The sequence below is a fragment of the Mustela nigripes genome, chromosome 18 (assembly GCF_022355385.1).
Source record: "Mustela nigripes isolate SB6536 chromosome 18, MUSNIG.SB6536, whole genome shotgun sequence".
Lineage (NCBI taxonomy): Eukaryota > Metazoa > Chordata > Mammalia > Carnivora > Mustelidae > Mustela > Mustela nigripes.
In genome coordinates, this window is record NC_081574.1 from 6,764,624 (window position 1) to 6,785,717 (window position 21,094).

The 21,094-nt window shown below is 40.5% G+C and overlaps 1 protein-coding gene across 2 annotated transcripts in view; it reads right to left on the reverse strand.

Annotated features, from left to right (window-relative positions):
- GPM6A (glycoprotein M6A) overlaps positions 1-21,094 on the reverse strand; it is a 340,823-nt gene that overhangs the window by 17,323 nt on the left and 302,406 nt on the right. For both annotated transcript variants that reach the window (XM_059384100.1, XM_059384099.1), the window contains exon 3: positions 9,123-9,279. In XM_059384100.1, coding sequence (XP_059240083.1) covers positions 9,123-9,279 — 157 coding nt within the window. The remainder of the gene's footprint in view (positions 1-9,122; positions 9,280-21,094) is intronic.

The following is a 21,094-nucleotide window of genomic DNA, read 5'->3' on the forward strand; positions in this document are numbered from 1 at the left end:
GGAATGAAGCAAATCAACAGAGGAAGCTCGCTGGGCAGTGTGGCTGCTGGCTCGGAAATCCTCTGTTGTCATGGCCCAACGCACCCATCCTGGGGGAGAGCGGTCTGCGAAACCTCCAGGCATCGATCTGCATGCTCCCTGTACCAGCGCCCACTCGTTTCTCACACTGCTCATCTGTAGGAGCTGATGAAAGTCATTTTCCATTCTTGGCCATTTCGCAGCCTTCGCCTCTATTCTGTAAGTGGGCAGAGACTGACCACTTTATCAAGCACCAACATGCCACTCACAGTGTCCCTAACCTAAATGTCACATTTATTTAGCAATAAAGGGGGATTTATAGCGCATTGATGAAAGGCCCAGGCTTTGGAGCTGGATGGAGTCTGGCTGCTCGTTATGCTGCTGTGTCTGCCTTTGTAAAATGAGAATACCTGCTAAATTGCTCTTACGTGATTTAGTGAGGCTGGAAGGAAGTAGCACATAAAAGTCATTTAGCAGAGAATCGGGCTAGTAAGAAGCACAGACAAAATATTAGCTATTTTTATGCAAGACAGCAGTATTGCGATTACCGCCACGTCTATAAAAATATATGCTTCGGCTGAATGATAGGACTGTACAGAATAAGGGAATTAGATTTCATTTCACGTGTGGAGAAAGTAAAAAGAAGTTCTTGAGTCTGGGAAAGTTATTCAAGGCAGGCTCCCACTTGAGAGGAGAAAGGCTCTAGAAAGTTTGGAAACCACCCCAAAACTGAAGAAATCTTGTTAATGGAACTCCTTGGAGGGAAAAAAAAAAAAAAAGCCCTCTTTATTAACATTTTCATTATTTGCAATTGTAGATCCAAGGCTAATTTATAGTCTCGAGAACAACGAACATGATATGGCAGCTTGAAGCACACTGCTTTGGACAGCTGAAAGCCACTCGGAAGTCCCTGGGAGGGCAATCAGCATGCCTTCGGCTACATCCTCTCTATCTTGGTTTTCTTTCTGTCTCAGGGGATTTCTCAAAAGCTTCTTTTGAAGGTGCTGTTCACTGTAGAATGGGACCTATAATTCAATAGGTTTAGATTCAAAGTAGACTGAACACTTTGGACTCTGACTGCTGCTACTTTATGGGGCGATGGAAGGCGCGACTTTGGAAACCACTGCAGGGACTCACACTTGCTTTTCTCGGCAAGCTGCAGTGTCCGAGCCAATTAATAGAGCTCAGGGCTAACAGAGGAACTCTTTGCTGTGAGAAAGTATTTTCATGATTACTAATTCATATGTTTTGTTCTAAGAAAGGAACAAAAGACCTTACTTTTGAATTTTGAGCGCAAACCTGTTACATTTCAGGGAATAGAAGTTCGTGGTCACGAAAGTATCCAAATTAAACAAGCTAAAAATACAATTCTCTCTTCCTATGTAATGTCTTATCTTGGGATCTGATGATTACTCAAATTGAAGAATTATTCCAAATGATCAAGTGTAGGGGCGCCTGGGTGGCTCAATCGGTTAAGCATCTGCCTTTGGCTCAGATCATGATCTTGGGGTCCTGGGAGCGGCCCTGAGCTAGGCTTCCTGCTCAGCAGAGAGTCTGCTTCTTCTCTCTCTGACCCTCTTCCCTGCCTGTGCTCTCTCTCTCTGTCTCAAATATATTAAAAAAAAAAAAATAAAAGATCAAGCATAATCCTAGGTAGCATAAAAAGGTATGTAATAAAATAGTTTGTAATTATCATGTTTATATCTAGCTTTTCATTGCTAGTACTGTGACAGATACATATTCTGTCATCTGAGCATTCATAATAAATAATAAATATGTAATCATAATTATTATAAATAATATATAATAATAGTAATTAATAATAATAATTACTTTTCTTTTTAACTGAGGAATAATGGACAGATAACAGTACATTAGTTTCAGGTATATGACCTAGTGATTCATTTTTTTTTTTTTTTTTTTTTTTTTTAGTGATTCGATATTTACCTACAGTGTGAAATGATAGCCACAATCAGTAAGTCTGGGTAACATCTGTCACCCTAACATGTCACAACATTTTTTTCTTGCGATGAGGACTTTTCAGACCTACTCTCTTAGCAACTTTAAAATATGCAATCCCATGTCATAAGCTATAGTCACCAGGCAGACAGAAATAGCTCAGAGCCCAGATGCACCATGACGAAACAGCGGACCAGTAGACATTAGTCGGGAGCACAACCTCTGAGAGTGTTTTTCAACCCTGGCCACACAGGGGGAGCATCTGGCAGCTGTGAGAGAGACAGCGATACTCAGGTCTGCCCATGCAGACTGCATCTACAACTATGTATTTTTAAATGCTTATTTATGTATTTAAGAGACAAAGAAAGGGAGAGAAAGCGAGTGGCGGGAGGGGCAGAGGGAGAGAAGCTTCCAGCAGACTCCCTGCTGAGCACAGAGCCTGATGTGGGGCTTGATCCCACGACCCAGGAGATCACTATGTGAGCTGAAATCAAGAGCTGGATGCTTAAGCAGCTGAGCCACCCAAGTGCCCCCGAGTCTACTTCTAGTTTAAAAAAACCCTGCAGGCAATTCTAACGGGCATCCAGCGTGAAGAACCACTGTGCTCCTGCAATCAGTAAAGCTCTCGGGGGTACACAGGGTGTCAGGACTTCGCTGACCGTCATCTTTAGGCTCTTCAGGGGACCGCATCTGAAGTAAGAAAAGGTGAAGTCGGATGATCTGCCAGAAATTTAGGCCAGTGTCAGCCAAACGCATGGAGGGGCGAGGTGTTGGATATGAACCAAATTTCTAAACCAGGGCTTCTCAAATTCAGCACCATTGAAAGCGGGGGCCGGCAAATTCCTCGTTATGGGCCTGTCCTGTGCATGACTGCAGGCCACCAAATGCCGGTGACGCAACCACTGCTTCTGAACACGCTCAGTGAGGAAAACAGCCCCTGGTTGAGAACGACAATTCTAACACAAAACGATACTGAGTCGAAGAAAAGCAGATCGATACCTGGACATGCTATCACCACACAGGCAAAACGGAGCAGCACTAACAATACTGAACTCAGAAGGCTCCAGAAAGCACGCCCTGTAAAGTTTGCTGCAGAAAAAACTTATGTCACTTATTATGCAAACTAGCTTGCAAATATGCAGCCATCATCATCTTCTTTGTCACCATGATGGCCCCAAACTACCTAGGCACAAGCAGTGATCAGAAAATTGTTCTGAAAATGACTGGCTACGTGTACAGCAGCTGCATTCATCATTGCCAAAACCTAAAAGCAATGCAGATGTCCTTGAGTCGGTGAATGGATAAACAGACTGTGGTCCATCCGGACAATGGACCATCACTCGGTACCAAAGGGAAATGAACCATCAGGTCATGCAAGATGTACAGAGAGCCTTAAAACTGCATATTACTAAGTGAAAAAAGCCACTCAGATAAGGCTACCTACTGTATGACGTTCTGGAAAAGGTAAATCTATTGAGACAGGAAAAAGATCAGTGGTTGCTGGGAGTTGGGGGGAGGGGGGATGAATAGGTGGAGTGCAGAGGGTTTTCAGTGAGACTAATCTGTGGGCGCTATAGTGGAGTATACATTCGTCCAGACCCCCAGAATGTGCAACACCAAGAGTGAACTGATGTCAGTTGTGATCTTCAGGTTCATTGGTTGTGGCAAATGGGTCACTCTGGGATCTTCATAGTGGTGCCTAGGTGGGAACCAGGGGGATACAGGAAATCTCTGCGCTTCCCACTCAATTTTGATGTGAACCTAAAACTTCTCTAAACACCAACGTCTATTTTAAAATATGCTAACAGTAATGTTTTCTTCTTTAATACCTTTCATGGGTCTCATTCATTGAACAAATCAAATGGAAACCCTTCAGAACTTAATCTACAATCTATTAGGATTTTGCACCTGCCGGATATAACACCTTGGTAACTGCAGTATCCTAAACATTTCGTTCTAATTTTCAGCCTCCAGGTTGCCCACAGAACTTCCTTCTATCCTTCCAAACCCAAATTAAGAGCCACTTTTACTGATCAGTTCATTAGTAATTAAAATTTCCCATGTGTCAAGGATGTGCACTGTACAAGGCCTCAGGTACATACTGGTCAACAACATACTGTGTTTCTCTGTGCAAACACAGTAAGTGTCCCGTTCATCATTATGTTTCGCATGTGTACAAGTTGCCTGATTATTCTAACTAGACTGGAAACTCCCCAGAGGCAGGGGCATGTTCTGTAGCTTCTCCCATTAGCAGCGCCCAGCACGGCACCTCAGTCTATGTAAGAAAATTCATGTGAAGTCTTACCTCATAATGTGAGTTTATTTGGACACAGGGTTTTTACAGGAGGTAAGAAAACTTAAAAATTATGGCCCTAATCCAATACAACAGGAGTCCTGGAGACAGGGAAGGCTGAGCTCAGACAAGCATTGAGGGAGGACACCATGAGAAGATGAGGGCAATTTTGGGGGTGAGGCTTCTAGAAGCCTGGGACGCCAGAGATGGCAACAACACACCATGGCTAGAGGAACAGATTCTCCTGTGTGGCTTCAGAAGGGACCAACCCTCCCAACACCCTGACCTGGAACTTCTGGCTTCCAGAAATGTGAGACAATAAATTTCCACTGCTGAAGCCATTCGTTGTGGTACCTCTAATACGGCAAGCCCTCGGAAACGAATACCCATATTTTCTAAAGTTTTTCTTGTTTTATTTGAGTCTAGAGCTGGTAGATTTATGAAAAACAAATGTAGGAATTTCTACAGAGACTAGTACATTTAAGAATTCTATTACTTCAAAACTGTTGGACTTAAAAATCTAAAGTGTCGGGGCACCTGGGTGGCTCAGTGGGTTAAGCCTCTGCCTTTGGCTCAGATCATGATCTCAGGGTCTTGGGTCAAGCCCCACATCGGGTTCTCTGCTCAGCAGGGAGCCTGCTTCCCCCTCTCTCTCTCTGCCTGCCTCTCTGCCTACTTGTGATCTCTCTCTCTCTCTCTCTCTCTGTCAGATAAATAAATAAAATCTTTTTTAAAAAAAGCACAGGCAGATTCTGAGATCCATGTTGGTATCATAATGGTTATTAGGAAATTCTGGGAAATGAGAACACTTAGTGATGACACAATACATACTTCCACATTTCAAAATGTGAGACATGAATGCCTCCCCAGCTGCAACTGAATAAATATATTTTTTAGCTTAATATTTAATGGAGATGAAATTCAAAGAAAATAACTATTTCTATGGGGCACCTGGGTGCCTCACTGGGTTAAAGCCTCTGCCTTCAGCTCAGGTCATGATCCCAGAGTTCTGGGATCAAGCCCCGCATCAGGCTCTCTGCTCACTGGGGAACCTGCTTCCTCCTCTCTCTCTCTGCCTGCCTCTCTGCCTACTTGTGATCTCTGTCTGCCAAGTAAATAAATACAATCTTTAAAAAAAAGATTAAAGAAAGAAAAGAAATATTTCTATATTCACTAAACTTATTTAGTTCAGATTTAATATATCAAATAACATGTGTTGACTCATACTCAGCCTGGTGCCATTTAATATTTAATTTAAATAAATTTTGCTACTTCAAGTATTTTAATAACTTTTCACATGCTACCCTAAGGTTGATACTGTGCTTTTACATTTTATGTGCCTCACATTCAGGGTTTCGAAGGATTGCATTTAAAATTTTGAAATGAACTTGAATTGGTCTTGATATTGTGTAAGAGGAAACCCATAATGCAGATCAAGTTGTGCTTTCAAGAGCATTCATTAAGAAAACAGTGTGGAGGGACGCCTGGGTGGCTCAGTTGGTTAAGAAGCTGTTTTCGGCTCGGGTCATGATCCCAGCGTCCTGGGATCGAGTCCCACATCAGGCTCCTTGCTCGGCGGGGAGCCTGCTTCTCCCTCTGCCTCTGCCTGCCATTCTGTCTGCCTGTGCTCGCTCTCCCCCCCCCCCCTCTCTGATAAATAAATAAAAATATTAAAAAAAAAAAGAAAACAGTGTGGAGATTTCTTAAGAAATTAAAAGTAGAGCTTCCCTATGACCCTGCAATTGCACTACTGGGTGTTTACCCCAAAGATACTGATGTATTGAAAAGAAGGGCCATCTGTACCCCAATGTTCATGGCGACCTCATGGCCAAGTTGCCAAACTGTGGGAAGAGCCGAGATGCCCCTCAATGGATGAATGGATAAGGAAGATGTGGTCCATATACACTATGCAGTATGATGCCTCCATCAGAAAGGATGAATACCCAACTTTTGTAGCAACACGGATGGGAGTCGAAGAGATTATGCTGAGTGAAATAAGTCAAGCAGAGAGAGTCAATTATCATATGGTTTCACTTACTTGTGGAGCATAAGGAATAACACGGAGGACATGGGGAGATGGACAGGAGAAGGGAGTTGGGGGAAATTGGAGGTGGAGATGAGCCATGAGAGACTGTGGATTCTAAGAAACAATCTGAGGGTTTTGGAGGGGAGGGAGAGGGGGGTTGGGTGAGCCTGGTGGTGGGTATTATGGAGGGCACGTATTGCATGGAGCACTGGGTGTGGTGCATTAACAATGAAAGCTGGAACACCGAAAGAAATAAAATAAAATAAAATAAAATGGAAAAAAAAAGAGTATTGATTAGTATCCTCTCTTCAGTGATAAAATACTGCTTTAACATTAAGAGCATTTGTGCTGATGTAGACTTCATTAGTAACTATTTTACTTCTTAGAAAACGTAGAGGAACAGGGCTAGAATAACAAGTTTCTTTTACTACTAATTCTGGAAGCTTTTCACTTCATACACTTGTTGCAAAAAAAGCAAACCAAACTAAACAAACATCCACAAGTATTCCATCCTTTAATACTATCCAGTATTCTAAGAAATGCTTTGATGTGGCATCAACAGGACATTTTTAACGTGAAGGAAGATCGATAATGCAGGCTAACAGGTGACTCAGAGAACACAGAGTGGACTGCGAGGTGTAACCGACCTACCAATGAAAAGAAAGCAGCAGACGGGATGTAGAGAACAGGGAAGATGCGTAGGTCGAGAGGGCGACTGGGCTGCCCTCCCTGTTCCCTGTGACCGCAAGCCCAGCGGGTCCAGCGAGGTGGGTGTGCTGTGCGGAGAGAGGGTCACAGGTCCCACCACCCTGTGCACCCAGGCAGCGGAGCTGCGCCCCCACTACTCCAGCGGTCTGCGGGGTTCCGCTCATTCCCAGGCGGCAGAGCGGATGCTCAAGGGGTGGGCGGGGTGTCTCAGGGGCCTGACTCCCTCCTGCATGGCCTCTGGAGGACCCCACGCAGCTGCTGCCAGCCTTCTGGTCTGCTGGGTGGGACTGACAAACACTTGTTACTGTTATAGAATGGAGGGGGCTCAGGTTTGCACTTTAAACTTTCTTATTTGAAATATCCTTGGGATGTTTGAAGGGTAAGCAGACAATTACTAACTGTGCAGTAGAGGTCCGTTTTCTTCTGCCATGTTTGACTTCGGCATCCAATCCCACGGCGTTGAGTTTAAAATTCTCAGTGCAGCAGAAGCAACCGCAGTCTTCCTGCACAGGGTTGCTCCCCAAGGGTAAAACGTGCTTGCATAGTTCCTTTTTCTCTACTATTTGAATCGTGTTTTAGAATCATGGACTCTCTAAGCTGGAAGGAGCTTTAGGGATGATCTAGTACCTCATGCTGTAAATGAGTTAACTGAGCCAGAAGAGTTAGGGGCACGCTCAGACACACACATGGTCTTATAATGATACTGCCCCAACCAGAGGGAAAGCCTATGGTTAGTTGAAATCCCTGTACTCTCTTGGCAGAATATAAATGAACCTCAAATCAAGATTTTATTTATTTATATGACAGAGAGCTAGAAAGACAGAGAGAGAGAGCACAAGTGGAGGGAGTGGCAGAGGTAGAGGGAGAGAAGCCACACTGCTGAGCAGGGAGCCCAATGCAGGGACCCTGAGATCATGACCTGAGCCGAAGCCAGATGCTCACCCTCTGAGCCACCCAGACACCCCTCACAACTTGCTTTCTTAATAGAGAAATTGCTGAGTTATCACTGACAACTGGCTCACAGAATAGTCATATTTTATTTTTTTGAAATGAATCAAAGACCTTTAACTTACCTTCCTCCAGATCTGTAATTTGATATTACTAGTCCTAAAGACTTAGCTACTACAGTAAGCATCACTCCGGGAAAGAAATGAGTCTTACAAGCAATGATTCCAGAGACAACTCCAGGTTCCCATAACACTGGGCCAAGTATTTTCAGATGATTATCACCTCTGACACTAAGCACCATGACAGAACTTGCTAGGAGCTGATAAAACTTAGGTTTTACCAACAAAAGTTTGGTGGGTAATAGCTATTTTCAAACTTTCCTGTAAGACTGAAATAAACAATTTCATTCCTTATTAGAGACCTCTCACTTAATATGAAAGGTAAGTAGACGTTCCTATAGAACACTGAGAAAGGAAGGGAAACCTGTCAGTCAGTGATGGGAGTTTTAACTTTTCTTTATAGGAAAATCATTCTGCATAAAAATGCAAAAGTACTTTCAACTGTATGACCCTTAATTTTTAAACTGCTTTTGTGCTTAACAGCTACACATGCATTGTCTGCACTGCATTAGCTCTAGAATAGGACTGGCAGTTTGATTTACCATTAACTATCATGTCAGTAAGGATTTAAAAGATAATTTAATATAACATTATAATTTTTACCTTATGTCATATTAAACAGAAATTACATAGTACAGTTCTCTCAAGTTTACAGTAAAATGCAAAGGCATATATTTAAGGAGAAGAGACACATATATTGTCCCTAATTGCTGATTGATTTTTTTCTGTTATTCTAAATATTGTATGGGAACCCCAAAGCCATTTGGGGGAAAAAAAGTCACAAATTAATCTCCTTTGTTTTGCTGACTCTAAAACAAAAACCAGTTATGTTGCATATGATTTGAGAATTTGCAGCTCAATTTTCACACGGAATAATCTTAATTTAGAAAATAACATTTTTAAGATTTTAGATCGCCGTCACAAGAGGGAATGTTACTGTGATAAAAAAAAAACAAACCAGAAACTTTCGTTCTTGGCAGATGAATACAAACACCTGTGTGCTATTGACACAAACCCACATTCAACCCTGAACACCCGACAAATAACATACCCAGGCGCTCACGCATCTGCCGCAAGTGGTGATTTTGAAATCCCCATAGAGATCTTTGATGGCACCGGTGGTGAAGAAACCTTCCACCATTAGCAGAATGCCGTACACAAAGAAGGCAGCTGCGATGCCGTAGATCACGTACTTGAAGATGTCAATCCTGGGGAAGAGGAGACAAAAGGATTTATTTCCATAACTCTTCCCGCCTGATTGGCGGCAATTGATTCTCACGTGCCCAGGGCTCCTTCAGAATGACAGCTACGGAATATTTATGTCCATAAGGGAGGCTGGGTTTAAAAACATTTTTGCTCGATGGGCCTAATGTTTGTATATATGTTTGGTTCTGCATCTTCTAGCATTTGCTGACAGCGCTTTTCAGCTTCGTTTTCCCGTCTTCCCGTCCCGCCTCCCCTTCCCGGTTCATGTGAAGGCTGGCCTGGGTAAGCACGGAGTCACACTGCTAAAGGAGTCTGCTGAAATCCAGCTGAGAAATAGGATGATCACCAGGTAACTTCTCCAATTCTGACAAAGTGTGAAATAAAAGATTTATGTATCTACTAGCGAGTTTTGATAACAAAAGGGGAAGAAAACTTCATGGTTAATGATGAATCCATTTTCAATAAAATGACCACCTCATAGTTTTCTTCTTAGAGCCCACTGTAATTATGTTTTACTCCGTACTTACTGTAAACAACTGCTAATATTTTCTGCTGATAATGATGTTAATAATGAAAATATTATGTTTTAAAGAAAAGTTGTAATTTTGAAAAATAGAGCCTTTTAGGCAGAACTACGAATGGATTCAGAATTCAGATCTGGAATTGGGCCTGAGCCCAGTTTGGGCATAATACCATGGAGGAATGGGAAGGTATGCTTTCCTTTCTCACAATTCAGTGCCCACGTATTTAAAGGTGTGTGTGTGTGGGGGGGGAGATACATGTTATCATGTATAAATTGCAGATGGATGTTTCTGTTATTTTAGCTATTAACCCCAAGGCCCTTTGGAATGAAAAACTGTAAAATAACCATCTTCCTACTTCTAGAAAGCAAGCTACCTGTGTAGCCATGGTATGTGGAGAGGCATATATGTTAGCTCACATTCTGTCTTCACAGTCTTGACATCCCTTAGTAAGAAAACTGCTCTGTATTTCTTATTGTCAAGTTTATTTTCTTCTCTTTCCTCTCATTAATAGAGTTTGAATGGAGTAGATAGGGTACAGGCAAATGACGGAGAGGTCCTGCTGACTGGTGACAAGGGGACAAATGAGACATTAGAAAGTTTGATCACGCTGATGGAGACTTAGAAACTCTTGATGCTATGACAATATTTTAAAAGACTACAGGGATGAGCATACATGAATCTGCTGCATATAAAAAGATTAAGAAGAGGGGCGCCGGGTGGCTCAGTGGGTTAAAGCCTCTGCCTTCAGCTCGGGTCATGATCCCAGGGTTCTGGGATCAAGCCCCGCATCGGGCTCTCTGCTCAGCGGGGAGCCTGCTTCCCCCTCTCTCTGTCTCTGCTGGCCTCTCTGCCCGCTTGTGATCTGCCTGTCAAATAAATAAATTTAAAAAAAGAAAGAATAAGAAGAGGCTGTTAACATTCACTGTACCAGGGCAATTGTTTAGTGACCGATTCTCACCGTCTGAAAATCCAAATACTGCACAACTTTACTTGTCAAGGGCAATGAGGTAGATGATGTGAACATGTAAGCTTATCAGGCATGTGAAAGAATCTGAGGATTTCAACTTACAGGTGGGAATTGAAGAATTTGGCTCAATGGGCTTCTCCATAAAACTTTTAGGTTAACATGACGTGTTTTCAAATGTATTTAAATTTTATTTAGAAATAGTTTCTTCTATAAAAGGAGTCACAGAAAATAAACAGTAGGAAGAAAAACCATACATCCTTTATCTATTTTATAATATCTTACCTTATTTACTTCATTGTTTTCTTGTGTTTCTCCCTGTCTCTGGAGAACTACATCTGAACATAGAGAAATTCTCCACAGTATCGTTTTTGACTTTAGGGAATCTAACATCGATATAATCCTTGTGCCAAATCTACTACTGCAGTCCAGTTTTACCAACTGGGTCGACCCAGTGATGAACTTTATGGCATCTTGTCTCCCCATGTGGGATTCAGTCTGGGGGTAAGTACTGCCTTTACTGGCCACCTGTCTTTACTTTCTTTAAACCACATGCACAGCCTCTGTCTTTATGAAATTGACCCTGTTGGGGGGTATAATCCCGCTCTCTCCTTATTAGGTAGAATGTTCTTCATTTTGAGTTTGTCTGATGTTTCCTCGTGATTAGATTCAGATGACTCATTCATGGCTAGAATATAATAAAGGTGATTTTCTGTGCATCTGCCCCTCAGTGGTGATGCTGATTTGGATCATCTCGCCCAGATGATGTCTCATTTCTGTACTGTGCAAGTGCTACTGTTTCCCTTGGAACTAACAAGTGATCTGTGAAGAGACCCTTATGGACCAAGCAAACAGCCTGTTCTTCATTAAAACTTCCTGCCAGTGTGAGCAGTCCTTGATGGGTCTTGACTAATCTGATCTTCCTACCACATTAACAAAAGGCTCATTATCTAACTGCAGGACTCATTCACGTTTACCAGTTGGCACTAGATACTCTGACGTAAGCAAGAGCCCTCCCTTTCCCCCTTTTCATTATTTTTTTGTTTATTTGTCCATCCACAATATGGACTAAAGAGGTCTGCTTTTTTCTCTGAAAGTGAATAAGCCACTATTCTACTTAATTATTTTGGTGCTCAAATTGTTCTAGCCTTGGCCAGTGGGCATTTCCAAAGCGGTTCCCATGTCCTTGAGATACGTGCCCATCATTTTTTGAAACGTATTCCTTACTTTCTCACAGAGCAAGAGGACCGAGCCTCCCTCTGTTCATACCTCCCTCAACCCCCAAATTAGGCATCTCTTTGCCAAGACTTGGTTCCTTTTTTTAATGTGTGTGTGTATGTGTATATATATATATTTTTTTTAATTCAAATTCAATTAATTAACATATAAAGTATTATTTGTTTCAAGGGTACAGGTCTGTGATTCATCAGTCTTATATAATACCCAGTGCTTATTGTAACACATAACCCTCCCCAGTGTCCATCCCTCGGCCACCCTATCCTCCCGCACTCCCCTCCCCTCTAGCAACCCTCAGTTTCTTTACTATGATTAAAAGTCTCTTATGGTTTGTCTCCCTCTCTGGTTTCATCTTGCTTCATTTTTTTCCCTGCCCTTCCCCAATGATTCTCTGTTTTGTTTCTTAAATTCCACATATGGTGAGACCATATGATAATTATCTTTCTCTGATTGACTTGTGTTGCTTAGCGTAATACCCTCTAGTTCTATCCAAGTCATTGCAAATGGCAAGATTTCATTTTTTGATGGCTGTGTAATATTCCATTGTATAAATGTGCCAAATTTTCTTTACCTATTCATCTGTTGATGGACATCTGAAGCTTGGGTTCTTTTAATGAGTGGTCGTATTGGAGACCAAGACAGGGATACTCATTGCTGCTGTGTTATCTTTGCCTCTCGGTCTTTTCAGTGTACCAAGACAGGAAATACATGCACTTAGGGGTGCCTGGGTGGCTCAGTGGGTTAAAGCCTCTGCCTTTGGCTCAGGTCATGATCCCAGGTTCCTGGGATCGAGCCCCACATCAGGCTCTCTGCTCAGTGGGGAGCCTGCTTCCCCCTCTCTCTCTGCCTGGTTCTCTGCCTACTTATGATCTCTCTCTCTCTCTGTCAAATAAATAAATAAAACCTTAAAAAAAGGAAATACATGCATTTATACACACACATTCATATATACAGTGACATAAACACGTACATTCATGTATCTATGTATATATGTACATATATCTGAATATCGGACACACACAAATTTTAGAAATCTCAAGTTCAAGGTGATATTTCAAAATCCAACTGATTCCCACAGGGTTTTTTTGTTGCCTTCCCCCACCGTGTATTTGTATGACTTTCTTCCTTACTGAAAATTCTAATTCCGAAGAATAACACATTCTTTGGTTCAATTCGTAATAAATGTATACCAATTACTTCATCCAAAGTATTACAAAAATCAAACCTACTTAAAAAGAATTTAGGATGTTTGTAACCCCCTATCCTTTCACTCAAAACTAAAAGGATGTAGTCAAATACTGGGTCTCCAAATTACTTGGATTAATTCATTCTCCTTTTTTCCCTTCATTGCGCTTACGGGATTCACTGAAATGCAGTGGGGATCTATTTGTTTCACTGTTAGGTTCTCCATCCCATCCACATCCACTTAATCTCACTTTTGAACATATAAGGTATCATTAACAGGCTGCCAAGAGTCAAATCTGTATAAAAAGATACTCCAGAGAAGGGTCATGACCTTCCCTACCCCTTCCACCCTGTTCTTTGTTCACTGCTCCCTTGCTATCCTTCCTGTGTGTGTGTGTGTGTTTATGTGAAGTCAAGCATGTGTGTATGTGTGTGTACATATTTATGTTTTCCTTTTGCTTTTACATGAAGCATATACACATGCTCTTTTGCACTTAGCTTTTATCAATCAATAATATCCTTAAAATCACTCCGTATCAGCTCACAGAGACCTTCCTCATTCTTTTCAACAGCTGCATGGTAGCCTAGTGTATATATGTATTTATTTACCCCCTATTCTATGTGTGCATATGTAGTTATCAATATTTTCAATTACAGATAACACTGCAATGAATAATCTTGCACATTTGTGCAAGTTATTAAAATAACTGATAGTGTATACTTAGGGTAGAAGGACTGAAGAGTTGAAAAGTGAAGGCATGTGGCTTTGTCAGAAACTGCCAAATTCCTCTCTGTAAGGGTTATCCATTTCAGCATCCCCAACAGCGATGTATGAGGCTCTTTCTCCAGAGTCTCAACAAAACACTATACTGTCAAGATTTGAATTATTGCAAACCAATGGGTAATAACTGGTATGGTAGTTTTGCTGTATTTATCTTAGTAAGAGTGAAATGGAACATCTTTTTCTATGACCATAGGCAACATTTATCTTTTTGTAAATTGTCATGTCTTTTGCCCACTTATCTATAAGATTCGTGCCCTCTTATCTATAAGATTTGCATATTAGGGATATTTGGCTTTTATCTATAACATATGCTGTGAATATTTTCTCCTAGTTTGGCATCTGTCTTTTGACTTGGCCTGTGGCATTTTGCTATGTCACTTAAAAAACAGAAACTTCAATGTTGTCAGAGTTACCTGTCTTCTCTTTGGGTACACTGGGACTCCACAGTTGTAAGCCTTTATTTATACCCAGGTTATATTGGAACTATGTTTTCTTCTAGCACATATATCCTAGCATTTTATTACTTAGACTTCTGATCACATTGCTGTTTATTCTTTGGGTAGTGGAAGAATTGGATCTAATTTCATCTTTTTCAAAATGGCTAGAATACTGAAAAACTCTCAGACGTGGACCTCTCTGGGGGATGGGGAGGTTAGCAGCTGCCATATCTTATAGGTACATATTAATTAAGATATCAAAGAGTGAAATGGTGTTGTCAATTTTGTCCAGTGTTATAATAGCATTGTTTGTATACTAATTCCTAAAAGTCCTCTTCTGGAGACATATATTGGGGTATTTTGGGGTGACATGATATGATGTCAGGGATTTGCCTGGATAAAACTCAAGGTATTCATACATTACTTAAAAGATAAGTTCAAAAGTAAAAGCAATAAAAAGTAAAAAAAAAAATAAAGAAAATGTTATCCAGTTGTCCTAAATCATTTATCAAAAAGTCTACCTTCGGAGGAATTAAGAGTATACATTGTGGTGAGCACTGGGTATTGTAAGGAAGAGTTGAATCGCTATATTGTACACCCGAAACTAATATTACACTGTATGTCAATGAACTGGAATTTAAATAAAAAATTGAAAAGAAATAAAGAGCTAAGCAAATGTAAAAAAAAAAAAAAAAAAAGTGTGCCTCCAGAAAGAACAATATAGGCATATTTAATGTGCTCATATATTGCTAGACGTTTTTTAATATTTTCATACTTAGAAGAAGCTTTTAAAGGTAGCAACTGTTGCAAGAGCAAAAAAGAACACTGGTGACTGTGGTAGGCTAAAAAGGTGCTTCCCAGGGTGCCTGGGTGGCTCAGTGGGTTAAAGCCTCTGCCTTCGGCTCAGGTCATGATCCCAGAGTCCTGGGATCGAGCCTCTGCTTGGCAGGGAGCCTGCTTCCTTCTCTTTCTGCCTGCTTCTCTGCCTGCTTGTGATGTCTACCAAATAAATAAATAAAATCTTTAAAAAAATAAATAAAAAAGCGCTTCCCTCCTAATATATTCACTTCCTAATCCCTGAAGCCTCTGAATATTACTTCAAAGCGTGAATTTTACCTTCTCTGGTGTGCATGGTGAGAAGTTAAAGAGCTTGGGAGGAGAAGCTTATTCTGGAATACTCAGGTGGGCCCTAAAGGCAATCAGAGGTATCTTTTTTTTTCTTTTTTTCAAGATTTTATTTATTTATTTGACAAAGAGAGACACAGCTGGAGAGGGAACACAAGCAGGGGGAGTGGGAGAGGGAGAAGCAGGCTTCTTGCTGAGCAGGGAGTCCAATGCGGGGATCGATCCCAGAACCCCGGGATCAGGACCTGAGCTGAAGGCAGAGGCTTAACCCACTGAGTCACCAGGGCAACCCAGTCACAAGGTGTCTTCATGAGAGAGGGGCAGAGGGAGTTTTGAGAGAGACACTCAGGAAAGGAGGAGGTACAGCGAAATCAAGGAACGCCTGCAACCAGCGAGCCTGGGAGAGGCAAGGAGCAGCATCTTCCCTCAAGAGGGAGCAAGGCTCTGCTTGCTCAGCCCTGGCTTTACACTTCCGGTCTCCCCAACCGTGAGAGAACAAGGTTGTGTAGTTCAAAGCCATCAAGCTTGTTATGCCAGACCCAAGAAACTCATACAGTCACTTTCTTTCTTTACTTCTTTAGTATTTCTCATCTGTAAGGACTCTTTTAGACTGATGTGGGTATCATCTAATGCACGAGAATGTTACAGACTATTCGAATATGGCATTTTGACAGGAATGCAGACAAGCTGCTAGTACGTAGGACACCTCTTCTCAGAGTCAGGAAATGGCTGCTTCTTCCTAAACACCTAAACCAGCGTATTACAGAGTGGGAGGTGAGTGATTTCCCAGCTCAGAGTTAGACAGATATGCATATCCTATCCAACTTCAGTTAAAAAATATCAGAACTTTTAGAGATTACTTGAAGCTGTTTTGGAATCTTCAGAGTTGTGATGAAGAATATCCATGTTTTATTAGTTGCTATTGAGGCAAAAAACACATAACATGAGATCTCTCCTCTTTAGTTAAGCGTACAGCACAGTATTAGCCATCAGCATGGTGTCGCACAGCAGGTGCTCTGAACCTTTTTGTCTTGTGTAACCGAAAGTCTAAACCCCGTGGACAGCGGCCTCCCATTCTTCTCCCCAGCCCTTGGCCAACACCATCCTACTTTCTGTTTCTATGAGTGTGACTACTTTAGGTACCTCACGTAAGTGGAATCAGGCCACGTTTGTCCTTCTGTGATGGACTTATCGTTCAGCATAATGTCTTCCAAGTTCATCCATGTTGGAGCACATAAAGGAATTTTTTTTCTCTTTTACGACTTAATGATGTTCCATTCTGTGAATAAACCTCCTCTTCTTCACCCATTCATCTGTGGGTGGACATTTAGATAGTATCCACAGGTTGGCTATCGCAAATAATGCTGCAGCCAACATGAGAATGCAAATCTCTCTTTGAAATCTTGATTTCCAGTCCTTTAGATAAGTAACTGAATGTGGGATTGCTGGATCATTCTTTGTTTTTTTTTTTACATAATGGTCGTCCTGTCTGTTGTGAGGTGATAGTTCATTGTGGTTTTGACTGACATTTCCTGGATGACGAGTAATGTTGAGCATCTTTTCATATACCTGTTGGCCATTTGGGAGAAATGGAGAAATGGAGAAATGTGGATTGAAGTCCTTTGTCCATTTTAGGTCAGGTTATATGTTGTTTGCTATTGAGTTGTAGGGGTTCCTATATAGTTTGCTATTAACCCCTTATTGGAGGTATGGCTTGCAAATAATTTCTCCTATTCTGTGGGTTGCCTTTCCACCATATTAAGTATTTTCTTTGCTGCACAGAAGCTTTTAATTTATAGTCTCATTTGCCTATTTTTGCTTTTGTTGCTTGTGCTTTGGTGCCACGTCCAAGAAATCATTCCCAATGCCAATATTATGAAGTACCCCCCCCCATTTTCTTCTAGGAGTTTTATAATTTTAGGTCTTACATTTAGTTCTTTCATGTACTTTGAACTGATTTTTGTCTACAGTGTAAGGTAAAGGCCCAGTATCATTGTTGTGCGAGTGAATATCCAATTCCCTGCCCCTGTACCCTTTATTGAAGAGATTACCCTTTCCCCCACTGTGTGCTGGCACCCTTGTTCGAATCATTTTGCCTGCACGAGGTTTCTTTTCTGTGCTCTCTTCTGTTCCATTAGTCCGTATGTCTCTTATGTCACTACTATAGTATTTTCTTTTTTTTAAGATTTTATTTATTTATTTGAAAGACAAAGAGCACATATGCACAAGCAAGGGGAGCAGTAGGTAGAAGGAGAGGGAGAAGCAGGCTCCCCTTAGAGCAGGGAGTCCAACAAGGGACTCGATTCCAGGACTCTGGGATAGCGACCTAAGCCAAAGGCAGTTACTTAATCGACAGAGCCAGCCAGGAGCCCCACTACCACCCTGTTTTGACTACTGGAGCCTTGTAAGTGTGAACCTTCCAGCTTTCTTCATCTTTCTCAAGATCGTTCTGGTTATTTGGGGTCCTTTGTGGCTCTCTCTGAATTTTAGAATTACCCTATCTATTTCTGTAACAAATTCTATCTGGATTTTGATCGGGTCTGTGGATCATTTTGGGTAGTATGGGCAGTTTAACAGTATTATATCTTCCAATCTATGAAGATGAGATGTCATTACATTTATTTGTGGCTTCTTTAAATTACTTCATCACGTAGGTTAAGTTTATTCCTAAGTATTTTATTCTTCTTGATTCTATTGTTAATGAAGTGATATCAATATAAATACAGGTCCCTTAAATTTGCTAAAACTTGTTTTGTGACCTAACATGGGATCGATCCTGGATGATGTTCCATGAGCACTCAAGAAGAATGTGTATTTTGCCACTGTTGGATAGAATGTTCTAGATAAGTCTGTTAGACCCATTTGTTCTACAGTATTGTTTAAGTCTTCTGTTTCTTTATTCATCTTCTGTCTGGTTGTTCTGTCCAGTACAGAAACTAGAATACTGAATTCCCCTACTGTTACCGGGATGCTGTCTATTTCTCCCTTCAGGTCTGTCAGTATTCGCTTCATATATTTGGGTGCTCTGATGTTGCATGCATATATATTGTTGGGGAACTGACCCACTTATCATTATATAATGTCTTTGTTTCTTTTGACAGGTTCTGACTTAAAGTCTGTTTTGACTGATAGAAGTATGGGCATCCCTCCCTTCTCTTGGTTATCATTTGCATGGAATATCTTTTCTCACACTTTACTTTTAGCCTATGTGTGTCTATAAACCTAAAGCAATTGTCTTGTAGACCACATATGTTTGGATCTTATTTATTATTCATTCAGTCACTCTATGTCTTTTAACTGGGGAGTTTAATCCATTTATCTTTAAAGTCATTATTGCTGGGCGCCTGGGTGGCTCAGTGGGTTAAGCCGCTGCCTTCGGCTCAGGTCATGATCTCAGGGTCCTGGGATCGAGGTCCGCATCGGACTTTCTGCTCAGCAGGGAGCCTGCTTCCTCCTCTCTGACTGCCTCTCTGCCTGCTTGTGATCTCTCTCTCTGTCAAATAAATAAAATCTTAAAAAAAAAAATAAAGTCATTATTGCTAAGAAAGGACTTAATATTGCCATTTTGAATTGTCTTCTATCTGTTGTGTAGCTTTTTTTTTTTGTCTCTACCTCTTGTCTTCCTTTCTATTTTGTTGATTTTTTTGACATGGTTTTATTCCTTTCTTATCTTTTGTATACCTTCTAAAAATATTTTCTTTGAGGTTATGATGGGTCTTACATAAAACATCTCATACTTAATATATTTTAAGCTGATAACAACTTAACCACAATTGCAAATAAATACTCTAAAATTACTTTTCCCCTTAACACACTTTATGTTATTGATGGTACAAATGTCCATACACCCAAAGTACTTAACCTCCTTTCTGAATGAATATTTTTTTAATTTTTTTATATTTATTTATGTGACAGAGAGAGAGCACAAGCAGGGGGAGTAGTAGAGGGAGAGGGAGAAGCAGGATCCGCCCCCCGCACCAAGCAGGGAGCCTGATGCGGGGCTCAATCCCAGAACCATGAGATTACAACCTGAGCCAAATGCAGACGTTTAATCGACTGAGCCACTGAAGTGTACCCTGGATGCAAACTTTAAAATTTGACGATGTTTCTATAACAACTGTTTTACTGACTTAAAATCAATATATGTCCACTGTAGAAAAAAATAAAATTAAAACTAGAAAATGAGATTATTCACTGCTTATCCTCCCAGTTTTCCCCATATAATTATATATAATAATATATATTAATATGAATATGAGTTATGATTAATTCCAGCAGTTATGATTTTTATATGCTGTTTTACAAACTTCATTTTTGGCCAATATACTATGAGTATTTTAAATGTTATGTGATTTTATCAACATATTTTCTTAAGATTATGGCAATTTCTATCATTTGAATGTATGACAATATATTTTACCAATTCTCTACTACTTTTATCCAATCGTAGGAAGGATAAAGCCCCTTCCCCACAAAGATGTTTGTATCTAATCTCCTGAACTGTGAATATGTTACCTTCATCAATGAGACTTGGAAAATGTGGTTAAATTAATAATCTGTGATTTGGAGGTTATCTGTCTTAACAGGATACAATACAATATATATTATACAATATAATGGCAAGTCCTAACAAATGAAAGGAAGGTGCAGAAGACTCAAAGTCAGATTCAGAGAGAGAAACCTGAGGGTGTTACAGAGCTGGCTTCGAAGATGCAGGCGGCCACGAGCCGAGGTCTGCAGGCGGCCTCTAGAAGCTGGAAGAAGTAGAAATACAGATGCTCCCCTGGAGCCTCCAGATGGAACACAACCTGCCAATACCTTGACTTCAGCCTATTTCAATAAACCCAGTAAGAGCCATTTCAGACTTCAGATATCCAGAACTATTAAAAAAAAAAAAGAATAAATTTGTGCCTTTTTAATCCATTAAATTTGTTTTAATTTGTTACAGCAGCAATAGGAAGCTAATGCACCACCCTTACAAAGAGCATGGTAGCAATGATCATTTCAGGTAAATCTCTGTAAGGAATGTATTGTCAATGTGATATCCAGAAAGTCCGAACCAAAAAAACAAAAAACAAACTAACAAACAAACAAACAAACAAAAAAACCCCACAAAAAAATGCATTGAGAACAAGTTAGGGGGCTTATTCTCTGTTTCCTATACCAGTTATTATCATTTAATTTTTCTGATAATTTGACAGTAAAAACAACAGCATCCTTTTAATTAATTTTCTTTTTTCAGTAGTGTAGATGAACTCCTCCTACTACTACTATTAGTTGTATTAGTATTTAATACTTAGTAGTATTTAATACTTAACATTTAATAATTAGTAGTAGTTGTATTAGTATTACTACGAATACAAGCTATTAACCATTTGTATTCTTCAATGAAATGTTTTTATATTTTGACTATTTTTCCATGGCAAACTGTATACTTTTGCTGTTGAATTAACTCTGTCTTTATTAAAATTAGGACCTCTTGTCATGTAAGTAGTAAATATGTTTCTCAGTTCTCTGTATCTTTGTTTTTTTTTAAAGTATTACTTCAATGAGTAAAATTTA